The 19,477-nt window shown below is 39.8% G+C and overlaps 1 protein-coding gene across 1 annotated transcript in view; it reads left to right on the forward strand.

Annotated features, from left to right (window-relative positions):
- TTC27 (tetratricopeptide repeat domain 27) overlaps positions 1 to 19,477 on the forward strand; it is a 177,449-nt gene that overhangs the window by 123,692 nt on the left and 34,280 nt on the right. The window contains exon 13 of the mRNA XM_055327505.1: positions 2,357 to 2,584. Within this exon, the coding sequence (XP_055183480.1) occupies positions 2,357 to 2,584 (228 nt within the window). The remainder of the gene's footprint in view (positions 1 to 2,356; positions 2,585 to 19,477) is intronic.

The raw sequence follows: 19,477 nt of genomic DNA on the forward strand, positions 1-19,477 counted from the left end.
AGGACTTCCCTTATCTGACTCACCCCAAATGTCCTTATTTAGAGTCTTGAGTCTTTCTCTTCCATGCTCAGTGCCCTCTTTTCCTGACCACTATAAGGTAAGTGGCACTAGAGTAACCCTCATGTTTTAAACAACCACTGTGGTCACTATTGCTGTGAAGCAAACCACATCAAAACATAGTGGCTGAAAACAACAGCAATCATTTGTTTCTCTTTCATTGTTTCTGTGGAACAGAAATTTAGGAAGGGATTGACTGAGCTGTCTGTGATGGGAGAAAGGTGACATGATGCAATATTAACTTTAAATGAACTTTCACACATTGAAGGTGTGCATGATTAGCGCCAGAGCAGTCACTCAAAAATAATAAAGTGATATATAACTAAAAGGCAATAGAGGAAGAAAAATGAATGACTAAAACATTTGATTCACCCAGTCAAACGCCTTCACTTGCATATAGGCCTCATGAAACTGAGTTTGTCCTATGTTGTCATTCAGCAATCATCTACATCTGAGTTTGGGCTATACTAGCTTGGCAGCTACAAGGGAAGAGAAATTCCTTTTAGGCAATCATAGAAATTCCTTGGTTCTCTGACCTTGAAGATTTAAAATACTGAATGCCATTTTCTTTCTTTGAGCTGTTCAGTGAACTTAGAAGCAGCCAACTTACCTCCCAGTCTGGTATCCTCAGTGTTCTATCATTTAATTCACAGAAGCCTTACATTAGGTAGGTGCTTTATTCTAAGTTCCCACTTGTGATAATTTAAGAAATTCTTTAATCACCGAGTATCATGGAGTACTAGTGTTATACTCTCTCATGATCACTGGCTCCTCGTGTTTTCAGATCCAGTTAGATCACAAAACTAATCACAAATTTTTATTTTCTGCAGGGGTAGCCTTCAGAATTTCTGGGAGGGCATGGGTAATCAAGTTTCAATGACATATTGCCAGGAGAAATGCCTTCTTCAGCTACACTGTAAGATCATTTCAGCAAAAAATTCTGCTGTGGCTACGTTGTGTTACACATAATTTGGTTGGATTCTATAGGCATATGTGTAAATATACATGTGTGGTTACATATATAGATGACTTTGCAGAGTTATGGTTAGATACAGTAATAACTTGTATCATCTGTTATAGAGGATTATATTTTAAAATTTCATGTTTATTTTGGCTATTTGGGGTTTAGAACTCTTATCCTTTAGAAACTTTTATAAATTTTGGTTTCATTTTCAGACTAGGCCTAAAAATCCTGCACAGTACATAACCTCTGTAGAAATGCAGAGGAACAAGCATCCAAAGACACTTTTAGAAGCACAACCGGCTTTTTTTTTTTTTAATTTAAATTAGGTAACATACAGTACAATATACAATTGTCTTTTAAAAGATTTCACAAAAATTGAACTGCTTAAGAATTCTAGCTTTGTACAACTAAAGCAAATCAGCTCTATAAATTAAGGAGTCTAAGGTATCATTTTAGCTACTATACGATGGCTTCCTGGCCATCTACATCCATTATGGCTGTGGCTGTCTTGGCATCTTCGGTGACTCCACTGCTGTTTATAAGAAGGTGTTTGTATGTGAGGATGGAAAGTAGAGCTGCTAGCATGCTGTTGAAACTGAACAGAAACAAGGGGTAAGGGACATTGTTGGGGGGAAGCAGAGTAGTAATGGTAACAAGTATAGAATTAGCTTAGCTAATGAGGTGAATCAGAATTGTAGACGTTTGAGAATAATACCCAAGCTTGTGCAGTGTACTGAGGATGGTCTTTAATTTCTAAAGGGAATGGATTGTCTGGAAACAGATAGGCCTCATGTTGGCCAAGTTTTATCTATGAGAAGAAGCAAGGACTATTAAATTGTACTCCTCTCCTTCTTTGATAAATGTTTCAGCAAACCCAGGCTCCCTGAACATGCCATTTTAAAAAAGGAGAAACAAAACAAACACGAAGTAAATAAATAAAAAAGGAAAAACCTATGTTTCACTGCCATTGGGTAAAAGTGAACTAAAGACACTGCTCTGTCACAGTGCTGACAACTAGAGTGGGAGCAAATGGGGAGCTCAGTATCATGGAGTAAGCTTCTCTTGGTGCCTTTCTTTCCTAGATCCTCCTGACGTCTAGGATTCCAGATGTCAGTAAAGCAGTTCTTACTTCTTGTTCTTCTCTTTTACCTGTACCATATTTGTTTTCTCTTATTCAGCTTGTGGTCCCAGATGGCATAAAATAAGCAGATCATCTCAAACTTTGAAAAGAAAAAGAAAAACTTTTATCCTGTGGGATAAAAGATGTATATGTGCTAAAACAAACAAAAAGCTATTTGTCATTATAAGCAATTCATTTGTTTCTGTTATTTCTAGGCAGAAGAAATCCTTAGGCAAGAGCTGGAGAAAAAAGAGACGCCGAGTTTATACTGCTTACTTGGAGATGTCCTTCGAGACCACTCTTGCTATGACCAGGCGTGGGAGCTATCTCGCCACCGTAGCGCTCGAGCCCAACGCTCCAAAGGCCTTCTTCATCTGCGGAACAAGGAGTTCAGAGAATGCGTGGAGTGTTTTGAGTGCTCTGTGAAGATCAATCCCATGCAGGTGAGACAATTCAGAAAGCCCCAACTGCTCTGGCACTCATGTTTTTCTTTGCTTTGGTTCCTTACTGAATGAGTACCCGTTTCCTGTCCTCCTGCCTGGTGAGCTTGTCTCCATAAGCTGATAATGGAGCCTTCAGTGCTTTGTGTATGTTGTCAAACATGTTAGTTTTCTCTTGTGCACTTTCTTTTGCATTTCTGTTATTTACTTTTCTGTTTTATTTTGTTATTTCTTTCTTTTAACTGTCCTTAACACAAAATTAGGAAATGAATGGGACTCCAAATTATAGACCCTGTAGGACTGGGCAGGGGATTGTTGAAATCAATAATGAAAGCGAAGCTCATATAAATAGGATAACCTCTAGAATGGATTATTGATCATTGAAGAAAAAGTTTATATTTACATACACACATATTTTTAAATGTTTAAATTTTAAGGTTTGAAAAAATAATACAAAAAGAGTCTGGATCTTTAAAATAAATGACAAGATAAAGCCACAAGAGAGGACCTAATTTTGAGGGGGATGAAATTGACCTTACTTTGTACTTAATGATATGCAGTTGGTAAAATGATTTTAATTCTGAGAAACAGTGATGGCTTTTTTAAACCATACTTTCCTTATGACTGCTTCCCTGTTTCACCAATCAAATGGACACATCATTGTCAGCCATGGGTCCTGACAAACATGCACACTGACTTGGGAGAATTCTGGTTAAAATACTAATTTGTAATCAGCTACTAATATTGACTGAGCACTTACTATGAGCCAGATACCTTGTTGGGCTTTTTGCTGGTTTTTGAACTCAAGGCAGCCTGACCCCAAAGCTTGTATGATTTTAAAAAAATTGTGGTAAAAAACACATAAAATAAAATTTACCATCTTAACCATCTCTGAGTGTACAGTTCTGTAGTGTTGAGTGACTTCTCATTTGCAACCATCACTGCCATCCATCTTTGCGACTTATTTTATTCTGCAAAACTAAAGTTTTAGTTTTAGTTTTGTTCACATTGAACAGTAGCTCTCTCCTCTCCCCTTTCTTTGGTTTCTGGCAACTGTTCTACGTTGTGTCTCCATGAATTTTTGATAATGTAAGTACCTCATATGAGTAGAGTCATACCAGCGTTTGTCCCTTTGTGACTGGCATATTCCACTGAGCATAATGTCCATGTTGTAACATGTATCAGAATGTCCTTTTTGAAGGCTGAGTAATATTCCATTGTATGGATATGCCACTTTTTGTTTATTTGTCTGTAGTTGAACACTGGGTTGCTTCTACCTCTTGGATGTTATGAATAGTGCTGCTATGAACAAGTGTGGGCAGAGATGATCATTTTTGGGTAGGTTTGGGGCATATTGAAAAAGAAGTACATTTTTTTAAAATTTTTATTTATTTATGATAGTGAGAGAGAGAGAGAGAGAGAGAGAGAGGCAGAGACATAGGCAGAGGGAGAAGCAGGCTCCATGCACCGGGAGCCCGACGTGGGATTCGATCCCGGGTCTCCAGGATCACGCCCTGGGCCAAAGGCAGGCGCCAAACCGCTGCGCCACCCAGGAATCCCAAAGAAGTACATTTTTTAGCTAATTGCTTGCTTTCATCATTCTGGGTAATGAATATAATAAGAACCTTCCAAATCAGCTGGCTGGTAAGAAATCTGGGGAAGAGTTTATCAGCAGAAATTAGATCATCAGCAGAAATTAACAGGTGCACTTGGCAACAAGGATGTTTAAAGTGTACTTAGAGTTGGTTTTTATTGACAGCTTTCTCTAACAGTGATTCTTAGCTGGGGAGGATTTTGCCCTGCAAGGGGCATTTGGCACTTTGGGGAAAGTGACGGGGTGGGGGTGGGGGGGTGAGGGGGCGGGGAGGGGGGCAGGTGTCTGCTACTGCCACCTAGTGGGTAGATTCCAAAGCTGCTGCTACGCATCCCGGAATGCACAAGATAGCCCCCTAAGGTAAAGAATTATCCCGCTGAAAATGTCAGTTGTGCCAAGATTTACAAACCCTTCACTAACTTGATTATTACTAGGCTTTTTTTTTTTTTTGGTAGGAAATAGAACTCAATATTGTGTTCTCAAAATGTTACTTTTAATATGAGAAATTGTATGCTATGCTTGTTTATCTTAGTACCTCTGCCTAAAATTTGCCTAACCACAGCTGCCATAATGAGTAAGAAAATAAGCTCCCTTCCTTAGTCTCTGTAGTCTAAGTTAAATCAGTGCCACATACCTCACAAACCTGGTTACTCTCTCAAGCACACAGTCTCTTTCCAATACACTGACATTAGTGTTTTCCTTGTTTTGCTCCTGCCTCACTGGCTCCTCCTCCTCTGTTTTGGCAGGTTCCTAGGCTTAGCCTTTGGGCCTTATCTTAGTCTAAACTGGCTCCCTAGGTTTCATCTGCTCCCACAGGTTTGATGCCATCTGTACACTGACAACTCCACAAAGTGGGTTTCAGCCCCATTTTCTCCCCTGAACTCGAGACCCCTGTGTCTAACTGCTCCCCCCCCCATCTCTCCATGCGTTACTCTGACTTAACATCTCCTGTGTCTAAGATACCATTCTCCCCCTCCTAAAGGCTTTTGTCCCATCCTAAATTACCCTTACTCGTCTTTCCTGCCTCTGCCTGTGTTCCCATCTGCCTATTCTCAGTGACCATCCAAGTCCTTTCAGATGTGAGTCACGTGTGTCATTCATCTACTCCATTCCCTAGTGATAACAGCCCAAATCCCTGAAAGGCTGGCAGGGCTTCTCCCAGCCTAGCTCCTCCCATCCCCCCACCTACCCACTCAGCTCACATTAGCCTCTTTGTGCTTCCCTGAATATTCCAGACACATTCGTCCTCAAGGTTTTAGCACTTGCTTTCCCTTTGCCCAGGATGTTCTTCCAGATATCTGTGTACCTCACTCCATGATCTCATTCAAATTGTTGCTCAAATATCACTTGTTCAGAGAGACCGTCCATGATCATTCTATGTAAAATCACAGCCCACTTTCCACCTCTGCCTTATACTCTTTACTTTCTTTCACTGCTTTTTCTTCAGAGCGCCTAGCATCTTCTAATATTTTTACAGCTTATTTTGAAAAGAAAAAAATTATATTTCTCCTTCCCTAGAGTGTAAGTCCTATGAGGGCAGAAGTTTTTAATCTTTATGCTTCATTTATATTTTCCTGGTGCCTATACCAGTGCCTAGCACATACTGGGATTCAATAAATAAATATTTGTTGAGTGAGCAAATAAATAATATCTTTAGCCAGTCAATCAAATATATATACTAATCATCTGCTGTGCATTTAACATTGAATCAGAGGACAAAACAGTAGCAGCAGATCACCAAGAAGGCTGGTGTGTATCCTCTGGTACAATCTAGTGAAGTGAACATAAGCAAAACTAGCCAATAGTATGAGGCATCAAAGAAATACCAAGTGAGTTATTTGTAAAGCACCAGTCATAGAGAGGTCAAAGAAGTGGTATAGATAGGATGTTGCATTTGGCTTTAAAGGACATTACTTGAATAGGCCAAGAGGAGGGCAGTAGTGATGGCATTCCAGGCAGGTGGACAGTATGAACAAAGCCCTGAAAACAGAAAGGAAGGAGAGAGAGAGAGAGAGAGAGAAAGAGAGAGAGAAACAGAAAGAGAGAGAGTTGGGGGAACAGGGGAGTTAGTGAAGTTAGAAGTTTTGGAGAGTACGAGGGAATAGGGCAGTTCCAGTGGAAAATCTGGACTGGAGCCAGATTATAAAAGGTCTTAAATGTGAGGCTAAGCTCTTTGGCTTTTTACTTGGCAGATAGGGAGCCATTGAAGGGCTGATTTGTGTTTGGCTTTCTTTTGAATGAAGGAATGTGGTTTTTGTGGAGGTAATTTAGGCTTATTGTTTTGGCAACATTGTGGCCATGTGAGATACTAGATGTAGACAGGTTTGGGAGGCAAGCACTAGTTTAGCGTGACAGTTATCAGTATGGCAAGGGCAATAGAAAAATGGGATGGGTATGAGGGAATTTGCAAGAGAGGACTTGACAGGACTTGGTAGTCTCATTATATAATTTTGAATTAATTACTTAGCAAGACAAAGAAATGACAGTTGCTCAAAGCAGCATCACAATACAAACAGATGTTATGTGAGGATATTTTGTAGTTTGTCATATGGATCCTATTCAGACAGACTGTGAGCCATGCCAAAATATGCAGGCATTTGATGCTACAGTTGTACAGAACTACTACAAGATGCAAACTTGGACTCCGTAGACATCAGAACTTAGGATCCAAGTTTAAACTCTCTCTGAACAATGAGAGCTCCTGCATGCTATTGTCTCCTCTGAGTCCCGAAATAGAAGGAAAATATAAGAACAGAATTTAATAGAAAAAGGAATTTAAAGAAATGTATTCTCTACTTTCAAACATTTCCAAACAGTTATTTTTAATAACAAAATTTGGGCAAAACGAGAGTGATACTTGAATAGTTTTTATGCATTGCAATGACTTTCTGAAACCGAATTGGTATAAAAATAGGAATGTTTGGTTTTATATCAGGGAGAGTCTGCAAACCCAAATGCAAAATCTGCAGTACATTTGTTAGAGGACCAGAAGATGTGTGTACCATTTACATTTGTGCCTTTGAAATTGTCAGCTGTTGTTCACTCATACCTACCTCTTTCATTTTCCCAAGCAACTTCTGAAACTACTAAAATTCAACCTTACACTAGAGTTTATGGGCTGTTGGAAGCTGAAGAAAGTGAGAGGCAGTGGTAGCCAAACCTCCAAGCAGGATCTTATAGTCTCAGGACCAGAATTAAAACAGATATCCTATGTCTACTTATTATTCCCATTGTCTCCTACTCTTATGTAAAAAGTAAAAGCAAGGAAATTGCTCAGATATCAAACCAGTATGTGTAGCTCTGAAAAAGGAAAATATCACTTCCTATTATTTTTTTTACCCTCTGTCAGTACACACACTATATTCCTTTTCATTTGTCAGTCCTTCCCCAGTGTGCACCCCCCATCCCCGTTTATTTTCCTGAACTCTCCTCATTGAATTGGTCACCTACCTTTGTAAGGTTATGTGATATTACTCCAGAGACATGCATAGGCAGAAGGGCTGTAGTTGAGAAGAGGTGGGCAGTTGCTGTGGACTTGACAGGGTCAGGGAAGGCGGTGCTGGAGATTGGGCAGGAGTTAGCACCTGTGCCCTGGATGGTGCAAGGTGAATAGATGTTCAGAAGGGGAACTGACTGCCCACTGGAACTGATGAAGAAAGCCATGGATTTGAGAGTTCATTAAACATAAATGGCCAGTTTATGCTTGATATCCTCGTAACCCATCCGTTTAGTGTTTTTTGCAAGATTTTTCTTTTCTTAAAAATTTTTTAAAATTTATTTATCAGAGACACAGAGACAGAGAGAGAGAGGCAGAGACACAGGCAGAGGGTGAAGCAGGCTCCATGGAGAGAGCCTGATGTGGGACTCGATCCTGGGTCTCCAGGATCACGCCCCGGGCTGAAGGCAGGCGCTAAACCGCTGAGCCGCCCGGGCTGCCCAGATTTTTCTTTCTTAAATGAAGTATTATTGTTGCATAAAGAGCAGTTAGAGTGGGTTTTCACAGACATTCCACTTTGTACCTTCTGCCATAGTCTCATCTAGTATTATATTTAATGCATTTGCAATGGACAGAGCACCCACTTTACAATGACCAGTACATGGTCATTTACAATGACCAGCTTGTCTCTTTTCCAACCCATTCTGGACACAAATTGCTAACATTACCCATTCAAGGACAGCATGCAGGATGCTTGCTGATACAACCTACTGTGGTTGATCAGAGGTGCTGAGAACAGGCCACGTCTTTCAGGCCTCGGGTGGTAGTAGGAGAAATACTGGAGCCAATGTCTTTATAAGCCCCCTGGTATATATCAGACATTTGTGCCAAACTGCGGCCCGTGTGAGGCATGACGTTGCCTGGCTACCAGTTGGCAGGATTAGTGGGAAATGTGGGGAATCGTAGGCCAGACGTATGGGGAGCAGAACAGAACAGGCCTGCCATAAATAAAGCACATGGGGACTAGTCTGAATTCTCTTGCTTCAGTGGTTTGGTCACTTATTGTATGGCCTAAATGTACCACTATTTTTATTCTTTTGCTTGATAACTTTTTTAAAAAAGATTTTGTTTATTCATGAGAGACACAGAGAGAGAGAGGCAGAGACATAGGCAGAGGGAGAAGCAGGTTCCCGGTGGGGAGCCTGATGTGGGGCTCAATCCCAGGACTCCGGGATCATGACCTGACCCAAAGGTAGACGCTTAACCACTGAGCCACCTAGGTGCCCCATTTGATAACTTTTTATATAGTTTATAATGAACCCTTTGGCAGCATTTATTTCCAAAAAGCAAATAAACCAAAAACGTATGTTTTTAGTGGACAACAATAAGGAGCTTAATTCTCATTTATCAAGAGAGCTAATGAACTTGCATAAAATGTAGTTGACATTTACTCTCCACCTCAGGGGCCATGGTTATATCACTGACTACAGGAAAACCAGAAGACCTAAGTCTATTGAGGAAACATTAACATTTATGTCAAAAGTTAGTAGTTTTTTTTTTTAAGAAGTCATGTCCAAAGATGATGATTTAATATACAGGGATAGGATATATATTTCCATGTCATTCAATGAGGCTTAGCTTTTTTATCTAGAGCAAATGAAAATGAGCACAAATGGTTTACAAGATTGGTCCATACCACATTTTCTTGTACATGTATGAAAAGTTAAGATCATAGGTGTTAATGTGCTGCTCGTTTAGCAGAAGTAGTTCAGTACCAGTTGATTTCACCAGTTTAGTATCAGTGACATCAGATGCTTCAACTAGAAAAGTCATTAATTCTGTTCTCATGATGGTTTAGTTTTTTTCACCCTGTTAGTGGATTCAAAATAAAATTTTTGGAAATTCATTCTCTCAAAGATGAAACATCTGACATTATTTTGCATGCTGTTGTAAATTCAGTTAACAAGTTAAACATAACAGATAAAAATGTTTCTTTTAGTGGTGATAATGATATAAATTTTGGTGAAACATGGCAACATGGTAAAAAGAATGCTCTTTCTGAATTAAGAAAACCTGTGGCACATAAATGTACTTGGATTTGGTTGTAGTGGTAGATGTAGTGTGACCCAAACAAGCTTCTCCTAATGGATATAAAAACTGTTGCCTGGATGGCTCAGTAGTTGAACATTTGCCTTCGGCTCAGGACGTGATCCCGGGGTCCTGGATCGAGTCCTACATTAGGCTCCCTAAGGGGGAGCCTGCTTCTCCCTCTGCCTGTATCTCTCTCTGCCTCTCTCTCTCTCTCTCTCTCTCTCTGCATCTCTCATGAAAAAATAAATAAAATCTTAAAAAAAAACTTGTCATTTATTTTATATACACTGTTTCGGTAATTGGATTAGAAGATTCTTGTGACACATCTGATGTTGAATTAAAATTTGTATAGTGTGGCAGTATATACTTTTTTGTTTCTGCCCATCAAGTAGACTTTAAAAATGTTCAAGTTTTTGAAGAATTATAAACCAATTTAATTGTCCTACTATGATATGAACTTTTATTTTTTTTAAAGATCTATTTATTTATTTATGATAGACATAGAGAGAAAGAGAGGCAGAGACACAGGAGGAGGGAGAAGCAGGCTCCATGCCGGGAGCCTGACGCAGGACTCGATCCCGGGACTCCAGGATCACGCCCTGGGCCAAAGGCAGGCGCCAAACCGCTGAGCCACCCAGGAATCCCCTGATATGAACTTTTAAAGAAAAAGTCTTTTTTTTTTTTTTTATAATTTTTTTAATTTTTATTTATTTATGATAGTCACACAGAGAGAGAGAGAAAGGCAGAGACACAGGCAGAGGGAGAAGCAGGCTCCATGCACCGGGAGCCCGACGTGGGACTCGATCCCGGGTCTCCAGGATCGCGCCCTGGGCCAAAGGCAGGCGCCAAACCGCTGCGCCACCCAGGGATCCCTAAAGAAAAAGTCTTTTGCATGTTGGCTGTATTATGTTCAAAATCAATTGGAAATCTTTTGTGTATTCAATTAATGGAGCTCCAAAAAACTTAAGCTTTTTTTAAAAATTTTTATTTATTTATGATAGTCACAGAGAGAGAGAGAGAGAGAGAGAGAGAGAGAGAGAGAGAGAGGCAGAGACACAGGCAGAGGGAGAAGCAGGCTCCATGCACCGGGAACCCGACATGGAATTCGATCCTGGGTCTCCAGGATCGCGCCCCGGGCCAAAGGCAGGTGCCAAACCGCTGCGCCACCCAGGGATCCCAAAACTTAAGCTTTTGTAAAAAAGTTTTTAGCAAATTATAATTATTGCAGGCAACACTTTCAAAGAGGGAGACATTGAAATTTTCCATAAGAGGAATAATGACAGCTCAAATGAAAGGATTTGATTTTGAAATGCAAAATTATACTTTTGAATATCTCTACTGTATAGTCCACTGGGGCTGCTTTAACAAAATGCTACAGACTAGGTGGCTTAAATAACAAAATTATTTTCTCACAATTCTGGAAGGTAACAGTCTGAGATCAGGGTGCCTTTAGGGGTGGTTTCTAGTGAGATCACTCTTCCTGGCTTTTGGATGGCAAGACTTTTCCTCTGTGTGCATATAGTTCTTTTCTTCTAAGGACACCAGTCCTATCAGATTAGGGTCCCACTCCTATGACCTCACTTAGTCTTAATTATTTTCTTAAAGGTCCTATCTCTAAGCATAGTCACACTGAGGGTTGATTTTCAACATATGAATTTTGAGGGGTATAACTCAGTTTGTAACATCCACCTAGGAGGAATCTTTTCTTTGTAATCTTTTACTAAGCAAATTTCAATTATATAAAATATACAATAGCAGAGAGACCACTATACTGAGCCCCTTCCCACATGCCCATCAGCCAGCTTCAACAATTATTAACTCATGGCTGATCTTGTTTCACCAATATTTCCCTAACTCTACCCAATATTATTTTGAAACAAATCCAATATATCAAATCATTTAATTTTTATTTAAAAAAATTTTTTAAAGATTTTATTTATTCATGAGAGACACACACAGAAAGAGAGGCACAGACACAGACAGAGGGAGAAGCAGGCTCCATTCCATGCAGCGAGCCCAACGCAGGACTCAATCCTGGGTCTCCAGGACCACACTGTGGGCTGAAGGCAGCGCTAAACCGCTGAGCTACCTGAGCCTAATTTTTAAATGTTGAATATACATCTCTGAAGAAATGGCTTTAAAAAGTAACTGTAATACCATTGTACTTAAAATATCAATAATAATTTGTAGGAAATTTTTTTTAAGGGGGGGTAGTGGTAGAGGGAGAGGGAGAGAAGAATCCCAAGCAGATTCCACGCATAGCATGAAACTGGATGCCGGTCTGGATCCCACAACCCTGAGATCATAACCTGAGCTGAAATCAAGAATTGGACACTTAACCAACTCAGCCACCCAAGTGTGCCCTCAGGAAACTTTTATTGAGCTTCTATCTTTAATTGAAAAAATTTCTATTCTATACTTGAAATAGGCCTGTAGTTTAGCAGGCCTAAATTTGGTGTCTAAATTTGGTGAAATTTACAGAGAATCCTAAGTAGAAACAACTTATTTGATGAATTTTGTCTTTTTAAAAATATTTGTTCAGAGTGTCTGTGTGACTCAGTTGGTTAAGTGTCCAACTCGTAACTTCAGCTCAGGTCTTGATCCCAGGGTCCTGAGTTCAGGCCTGGCACTGGGCTCCACATTGGGTGTGGAGCCTAGTTAAAAAAAAAATTGCAGAAAGGAACTCTAAACGGAGGCCAAAAGGTAATTCCTAAGAAAAATACTTGTAAGTTTCAATATTAACAAGATTAGTATTAAGAATATCGGGCAGCCCCGGTGGCGCAGCTGTTTAGCGCTGCCTGCAGCCCCGGGTGTGATCCTGGAGACTCGGGATCGAGTCCCACATCAGGCTTCCTGCGTGGAGCCTGCTTCTCCCTCTGCCTGTGTCTCTGCCTCTCTCTTCGCTCTCTCTGAATGAATAAATAAATCTTAAAAAAAAAAAAAAAAGGATGTCTTCTGTTTAGCAACATTTGCTCTGAGTTTACCAGTTATCTCAGTGCATTAAAAGTTTTACCAGCTTTATTGAAATATAATTGATATATTGCATGGTGTAAGTTGAAGGTATACAATGTGATTGATACTTGTATATATTGCACAATGCTTACCACAGTAGCATTAGTTAACACCTCTGTTACGTTACATAATTACCACTGTGTGTGTTGATAACATTTAAAATCTACCCTCTTGGCAACTTTCAAGTATATGAGGCAGCCTTGTTAACTATAATCACCATGCTGTATGTTAGAACCCCAGAACATACTAATTTTATAATTGAAAGCTTGTCTCCTTTGACCAGTGTCTCCCCATTTCCCCTGCCCCCTTAGCCGCTGACAATCACCATTCTATTTCTAGATTCAGCTTTTTAGATTCCATATACAAGTTAGAACATACAGTATCTGTCTTTCTCTGACTTCATTTAGCATAATGTCCTCAGAGTCCATCTATGTTGTCACAAAAGGCAGGATTTCCTTCTTTACATGGCTGGATAACATTTCTGTGTGTGTATATGTGTGTGTGTGTGTGTGTGTGTGTGTGTGTGTGTGTGTGTGTGTGTGTGTGTGTACTTTTTTCTTTATCCATTCATCTATTCACAGGCAATTAGATTGTTTCCATGCCTTGGCTGTTGTGAATAACGTTGCAGTGAACATAAGGGTGAAGATGCCTCTTTAAGACAATGATTTCAGTTCTTACAAATCTATATACCCCAGGGTGGAATTTGCTGGGTTGTTTGGTAGTTCGGTTTTTCATTTCTCCTCACTACATTTAGAAAGAATATTTGCTCAGCCAAAATCTTTATGGCTTATAGACAAGAGTCAACCAAAAGTTTTAACAATTTTATTTTTTATTTTACTTATTTATTTATTTATGATAGTCACAGAGAGAGAGAGAGAGAGAGAGAGGCAGAGACATAGGCAGAGGGAGAAGCAGGCTCCATGCACCGGGAGCCCAACGTGGTTTTCGATCCCGGGTCTCCAGGATCGCGCCCTGGGCCAAAGGCAGGCACTAAACCTCTGCGCCACCTAGGGATCCCCAGTTTTAACAATTTTAAATGTATTAATAGATTTGACAATTAACAATCAAGAACAGTGTTGGAGTAAGGTAATTTTTTGAGAAAATTGTAAGTACTAAGATCATATCAAAAACAAATTAATCAGGAAAACAGCAATGGCATGGTATTAGATTAGATATGATTAAGGAAATGAATAAAGTTTATGAACATCTAATAAAATTTAAGTAATTTTAATTCTGTAATATAGGAATGTTGCACATGTCATAAATGTGTAGCTTGATTAATGTTCCTTTTGTTTTTAAATGTTCAGATAATCAGGATTTAAATATTTTTACCTTAATATACTTTTATTTTTCAAGTTTGAATAGAACAGTCTTTTACGTCCCCATTACAGTAAAACAAGTTTGTTGCTCAATGGTTTATTTGTCAATAATTAATAAGGCCTTTTTGAAGAAGGCCTTTAATTCTTTTTTTTTTACTTTAATTCTTTTTTAATGCTCTTTCACTTTCAAAAATGTTGCTGTTTGAACAGTATATTACATGGCTGCCTAACTAAGCATTATCGTGAACCTACCATATACAGACACAGATGTGGGGATGAATTTGGCTGTGTCATCCTATCAGTGGAAGGCGGAGGGTTTCCACCAGGGAGTGATGGGGTAGAACTAGTTTATGAAGGGACCTACATGCCCTTCTTCAGGATTATCCACCCCTGTAGATGTGGAAGCCTGTTGTGGTTTTGAATAAAAGAGTGACATGACAAAAATGGGATTATAGGGAGTTTAAATAAGGAATGAATGTTATGGATGACTTGGCAGTGGCTTTAGCCACGAGGGTGGAAAGATAGAACAGATTGAAGCCTCATTACAGAGGAAAATCATCTGGGGCTTACTCATTTGGACTGACAGGATGGAGGGAGAGCTTGGAATCAAGAGGATGCCAGTTTTCTCAGTTATCTGATTAAAATGGAAAATGTCCTTATTCATAGAATCTAGAGAATTCATGAGGAAGGGAAGATATCTTTTATAGGAGAAGATGATATAACTTTGGGTATTGAATATGAAAGTATATTACTGTGTCTAAACAGAGATGGCTGATTGTCCTTTGGACATAAGAACCTGAAGTTGAGTGGTGAGACCAGAATTGAGCTTGCAGATTGGGGCTTTTTTGTGGAAGTAACATGAAGCCATGCATATGAATGCATTCTTTATAGAAAATCTTGGAAGAGAACACAGACCAAAACTTTGACCTTTGAGCAGCAGTTGAAGGAGGGCAGAAGAAATAGCACCAGTGAAGATTCAAACAAAATACACCAGAGCCTTGGTCAGAAGGGTAGGGATTCATGGAGAGAATTCGTGGAAACTAGAGGAAAAAGTTAGTGAGTAATGTCACATGTAGTGATGAAGTCCAGAGAGGGCCAAGAAGAGATCACTGGATTTAGAGCTCACTAATGACCTTCAGAACCAGCTTCAGGAGGTTTAGAGTGGCACACGAGAAAAAGGATATGGCATGTGTAGATTGTTCATATTAGGAGCATGTCAAAGAGTTGAGAGTCAAAATGTCATGTACAAGGGGCAGAAGAGGCAAGTAAATCTTTTCAAGATACTGGAGACCTTTACATGATTGAGGGCAGTGGATAAAGAAGAGCGTGAATCCAGTGGATGGATGGAGAAGAGATTGAATGTTATAGGGAGAGGGAAAGATAACTAGGGAATATCATTCTAGAGAAGAATGAAATGAGAAGAGATGAAGGTATTATTAGCTCTGGAAGAGGAATAATATTTCTGATGAGACTGGAAGGAAGATGAGAGCATTACTGTAATAATAACAATTTCTTTTTTAAAAAATTTACTTTAAAAAAAAGATTTTATTATTTATTCAAGAGAGAGCATGGGCATGAGCAGGGGAGAGGAGGCCGAGAAGAGGGAGAAGCAGACTCCCTATTTAGCAGGGAGCCTGACATTGGCTTGATCGCAAGACTCTGGGATCATGACCCTAGCCAAGGGCAGATGCTTAACTGACTGAGCCACCAGCCCCCCTCTTTTTTAAAGAGCAATTTCTATTTATTAAGCATCTTCTATAGTCTAAGCTAGAATGTAAATGTAAACCATTTTGAGGTATTGAGGGGGATAGGGAAGAATTGTGTTAAGACATGGCCTCTTGCCCTCCTGTGGTTTCTGTGGGCTAAATGAGGAGAGGAGGCAGAAATAACTTTGTATGTGGCCAGGGAGTAAATAGACAGCGTGCTTTGGATGCCTGGTGATGGCATTATGAATGAGTGTGTGGACAGTCAGTAAAGGCCAGATGCGGATGTTCTGAACTAGGAAGAATGGTTGGGATTTGGATAGGACGCAAAAGTTGGGAAAACATGTTGCAGGGAAGGAGATAAGCAGATGCAAAAACCAACCACATAGCCAACAAACATTTCTTGATAACTATTGGTTTTCACTGTTTATTTTTTTATTCAGTTATGATAATAATAATAATAGCAGATAACGTTGAGTATTTACTAGGTGTCAGATACTAATCTAAGCATTTTGCATATGTTTTTAATCCTCACCACAATCCTTGAGGTATTTACTGTTTTTACCCTCATTTCACAGATAAGGAAACAGAATGTTAAGTAATTTATACTAGTTCCCGTAACTTACAGTGGGTGGAACTGGGATTTGAATCTGGCTTGCTGGTTCCAGAGCGCTTACTCTTCACCTCTTCCTTCTTGCCTCTAGAGGATGTTGTCTTATGTTAGGAAGTAATGGTGGATTTGGCTGAGATTTAGTTAGAAGTTATGAGGGGGGACCTGGTGGCCCAGTAAGTTAAGCATCCCGACTCTTGGTTTTGGCTCAGGTCATGGTCTCAGGGTCGTGAGATCCAGCCCCACATTGGGCTCCAGGCTCAGAGCAGAGACTGCTTAAGATTCTCTCTCTCTCTTTCTCTGTCCCTCCCCTTGTTCACACACTCTTTTTTTTTCTCTCTTCTAAAATAAAAGAAATAAAATCTTTTATTTTTTTATTTTTTATTATTTTTTTTTATGATAGAGAGAGAGAGGCAGAGACATAGGGAGAGGGAGAAGCAGGCTCCATGCACCAGGAGCTCCAGGATCGCGCCTTGGGCCAAAGGCAGGCGCCAAACCTCTGCGCCACCCAGGGATCCCGAGATAAAATCTTTTAAAAAGGAGTTAAGGAAAGCTTTGAACTCAAAACTGTCACATTTGAAATTTTTTTCTTCCTTTATTGAAGAACCACTGGAGTTTTCATCAGGAGCAAAGAAAAGTTACACCTTGGGTGTTTTGTCACTCATGACAGTGAGTGTCTCTGTGGAGCTGGGGAATTTTACAGAATCTGAGGCAGCACTTCCCAGCCCATTCTATACATAAGACCACACTTCTGTGATACAATACTCTGATAGAATTGTTAATTATTTTGGGAACTTGTGCTCTTCCTTATTTGTAGAGGTTAATTTTCGACTTCATTGTAGTTTTTGAAAGAAGAAAGTGTTTTTATTTGAAATGTAGTTAAAGAGTTTCTGTTGTGAACTGGTATTAGCTGTGGTGGAAAGACTTGAGGAATTGGAGCATACATTCCGATGGAGAAGACAGAATGAACATATGTGAATAATATGTAGAGAAAAAAGAGATTCTTTCCTTTTTGTTCTTCCTTTCTCATATTGGTAAGCAATAAAAAATGAAACTCTTAAAGTCTAACTTGCATAACTGCCAGGAAACACAAGCATTTCAGTTAACATCTGGGCTGTAGCTGTGACTCAAGGGTGGTGGGGAGGACAGAAGCCTTGCCACCCTGAACCTGATTCCAAATCCTAGTGGCCATGAGGAACAGAATGTAGGTAAATCAGCTCATCTTTCTGAGCTTCAATTTCTTTATTTGTGAAGTGGAGATTATAATACCTGTCTCAGCATGCCACTGGAGGAATTAGAGCCAATGCATGTGCAGTATCTAGAGGTTTCCAGGTGCAGATGACATGTGAACACCTGTATTACCTCACATTATGTGTTCTCTGGAAAGAATGGGCAAATACAAGAGCCAATGCTAACCAAATTGAGGAAAGGATTAAGAGAAGGGCAGTAAACAATTAATAGCCTATGTAGTAGAAGAAAAAAATTTATGTGTAAAGTTTGGTTGATCCCACAGTTTAAACAAGACACTACAATAGAGGAAACTTTTCCTTTAGGGAAAGAGAGAAGCTGGCAACTGAGGACTTTTGTTTCCTTAGGAAGGAGAACTGCATGTTCTAGTAAGAAATTTGGTTATGAAAGAGCTGGTGGTGCACATTTTAAAAGAATGTGAGCCCCAACCATCACTTCAGGAAAAGCTGTTACCAAAGAACATTGGTATCACTCTTGGATTTGTCTTGGTCATTTCCTGTTTAAGGAAACCCCACTCAACAACTTATCTGCATTTGGGGTCATGGGAATGAGTCAGGGATATGGAAGGAGGAGATGGAGTGTGCAGCGCAGCCTTTAGGATTCGTGCTAACGTGTTGAACATGATACCAGAAAAATTCAGTCAATCCCACGAGGAGAGTTAGCCAAAGTGTGTAGCTGCTGATCATTCATTCTGCAGAAACTTTGAGGAGGAAGGAAATTTGAATAGTAGACTCATCATTTAAGAAAGAAAATTGTAATACATAAGCAGATAGTACCTATTGCAGATGAGTTTTTAAGACCCTTGTAAAAATTAACTTTTTGTTGTAAAAATAATCCTTGCCCATCCCTAGTGGTGCCTAGTCTTTATTAGCCTTTAGAGTAGCAAACTGTTTAAATTCTTGTTTTAAAAAACGGTTTAATTTCTAATTATTTACGTTAATACGTATTGTACTCTTCTCTCTTCATCACACCCATCACACGCTAGGAACCAGGAACTGTTGTGTGACATCTGGCAGATTACTTCTTTTCAAGACCTTGTTTTCTACTCTCTACCTCTTTTGAATTTATTTCTAAGGCTTCAGATGGAATTGATTCCTTCCTTGCTCCTCAGGCCCGCTGCTTCTCCTGTTTGTATCATCAGGGTACTTACTTTGCCACTAGATGGCACTAACGTACCTTCAAACCCTGTTGCCTCTGGGTTTTCAGCATCCTGGGTGTGAAGAAGCCGTGGGATTTTTGTTCAGTCAAATCCACATTTAACAACTGTGTGATGGAGACTCGGGTTAAGTTACTTAGAGCCTCTCGAATTCCACTCATCCATATTCCCCTGTATCCCACTGCTCTGTGAGGGAAACAGAGAAAGACCAGGTTCTCAACCATTCTTGGTCTTTGTTAATTGTTTTTAAAATAATTTTAAGCCATTCTTCTAAGTGCATATATCATCACGCTCAAAATAAGTAGTTGGCCTGCTTTTGTGTTTCTGTATTAGCTCCTTCAGATAAAAGAAGCTAGACTGTCAGCTTCTAAAGATCACTGCTCTACCTAGAACTAACCTACCTTCACAGTTTGCCCTGGAGTGTGCTCTATAGAAATCTCAACCAGAGCCTCTCTGTCAGATGATTACCTTTCTCCATTCTTGCCCAGTCTCTTTGATAAAAGATTTGCCTTTCAGCTCTTCCCTCCAGCTAAACGTGGTCATCCATTCTTGTACTTCATCTTTGTCCATTTGCCTAATTGAGAGAACTTTTGGGGGGTAGATATGCTCTAGTTCTTAAAAAATTGGTTTTCAGGGTGCCTGGGTGGTTCATTCGGTTAAGTGTCTACCTTTGGCTTAAATTAAGGTCATGATCTTGGAGTCCTGGAATCAGGTCCCATGTGGAGCT

Source organism: Nyctereutes procyonoides, unplaced genomic scaffold (genome assembly GCF_905146905.1).
Source record: "Nyctereutes procyonoides isolate TBG_1078 unplaced genomic scaffold, NYPRO_anot_genome, whole genome shotgun sequence".
NCBI lineage: Eukaryota > Metazoa > Chordata > Mammalia > Carnivora > Canidae > Nyctereutes > Nyctereutes procyonoides.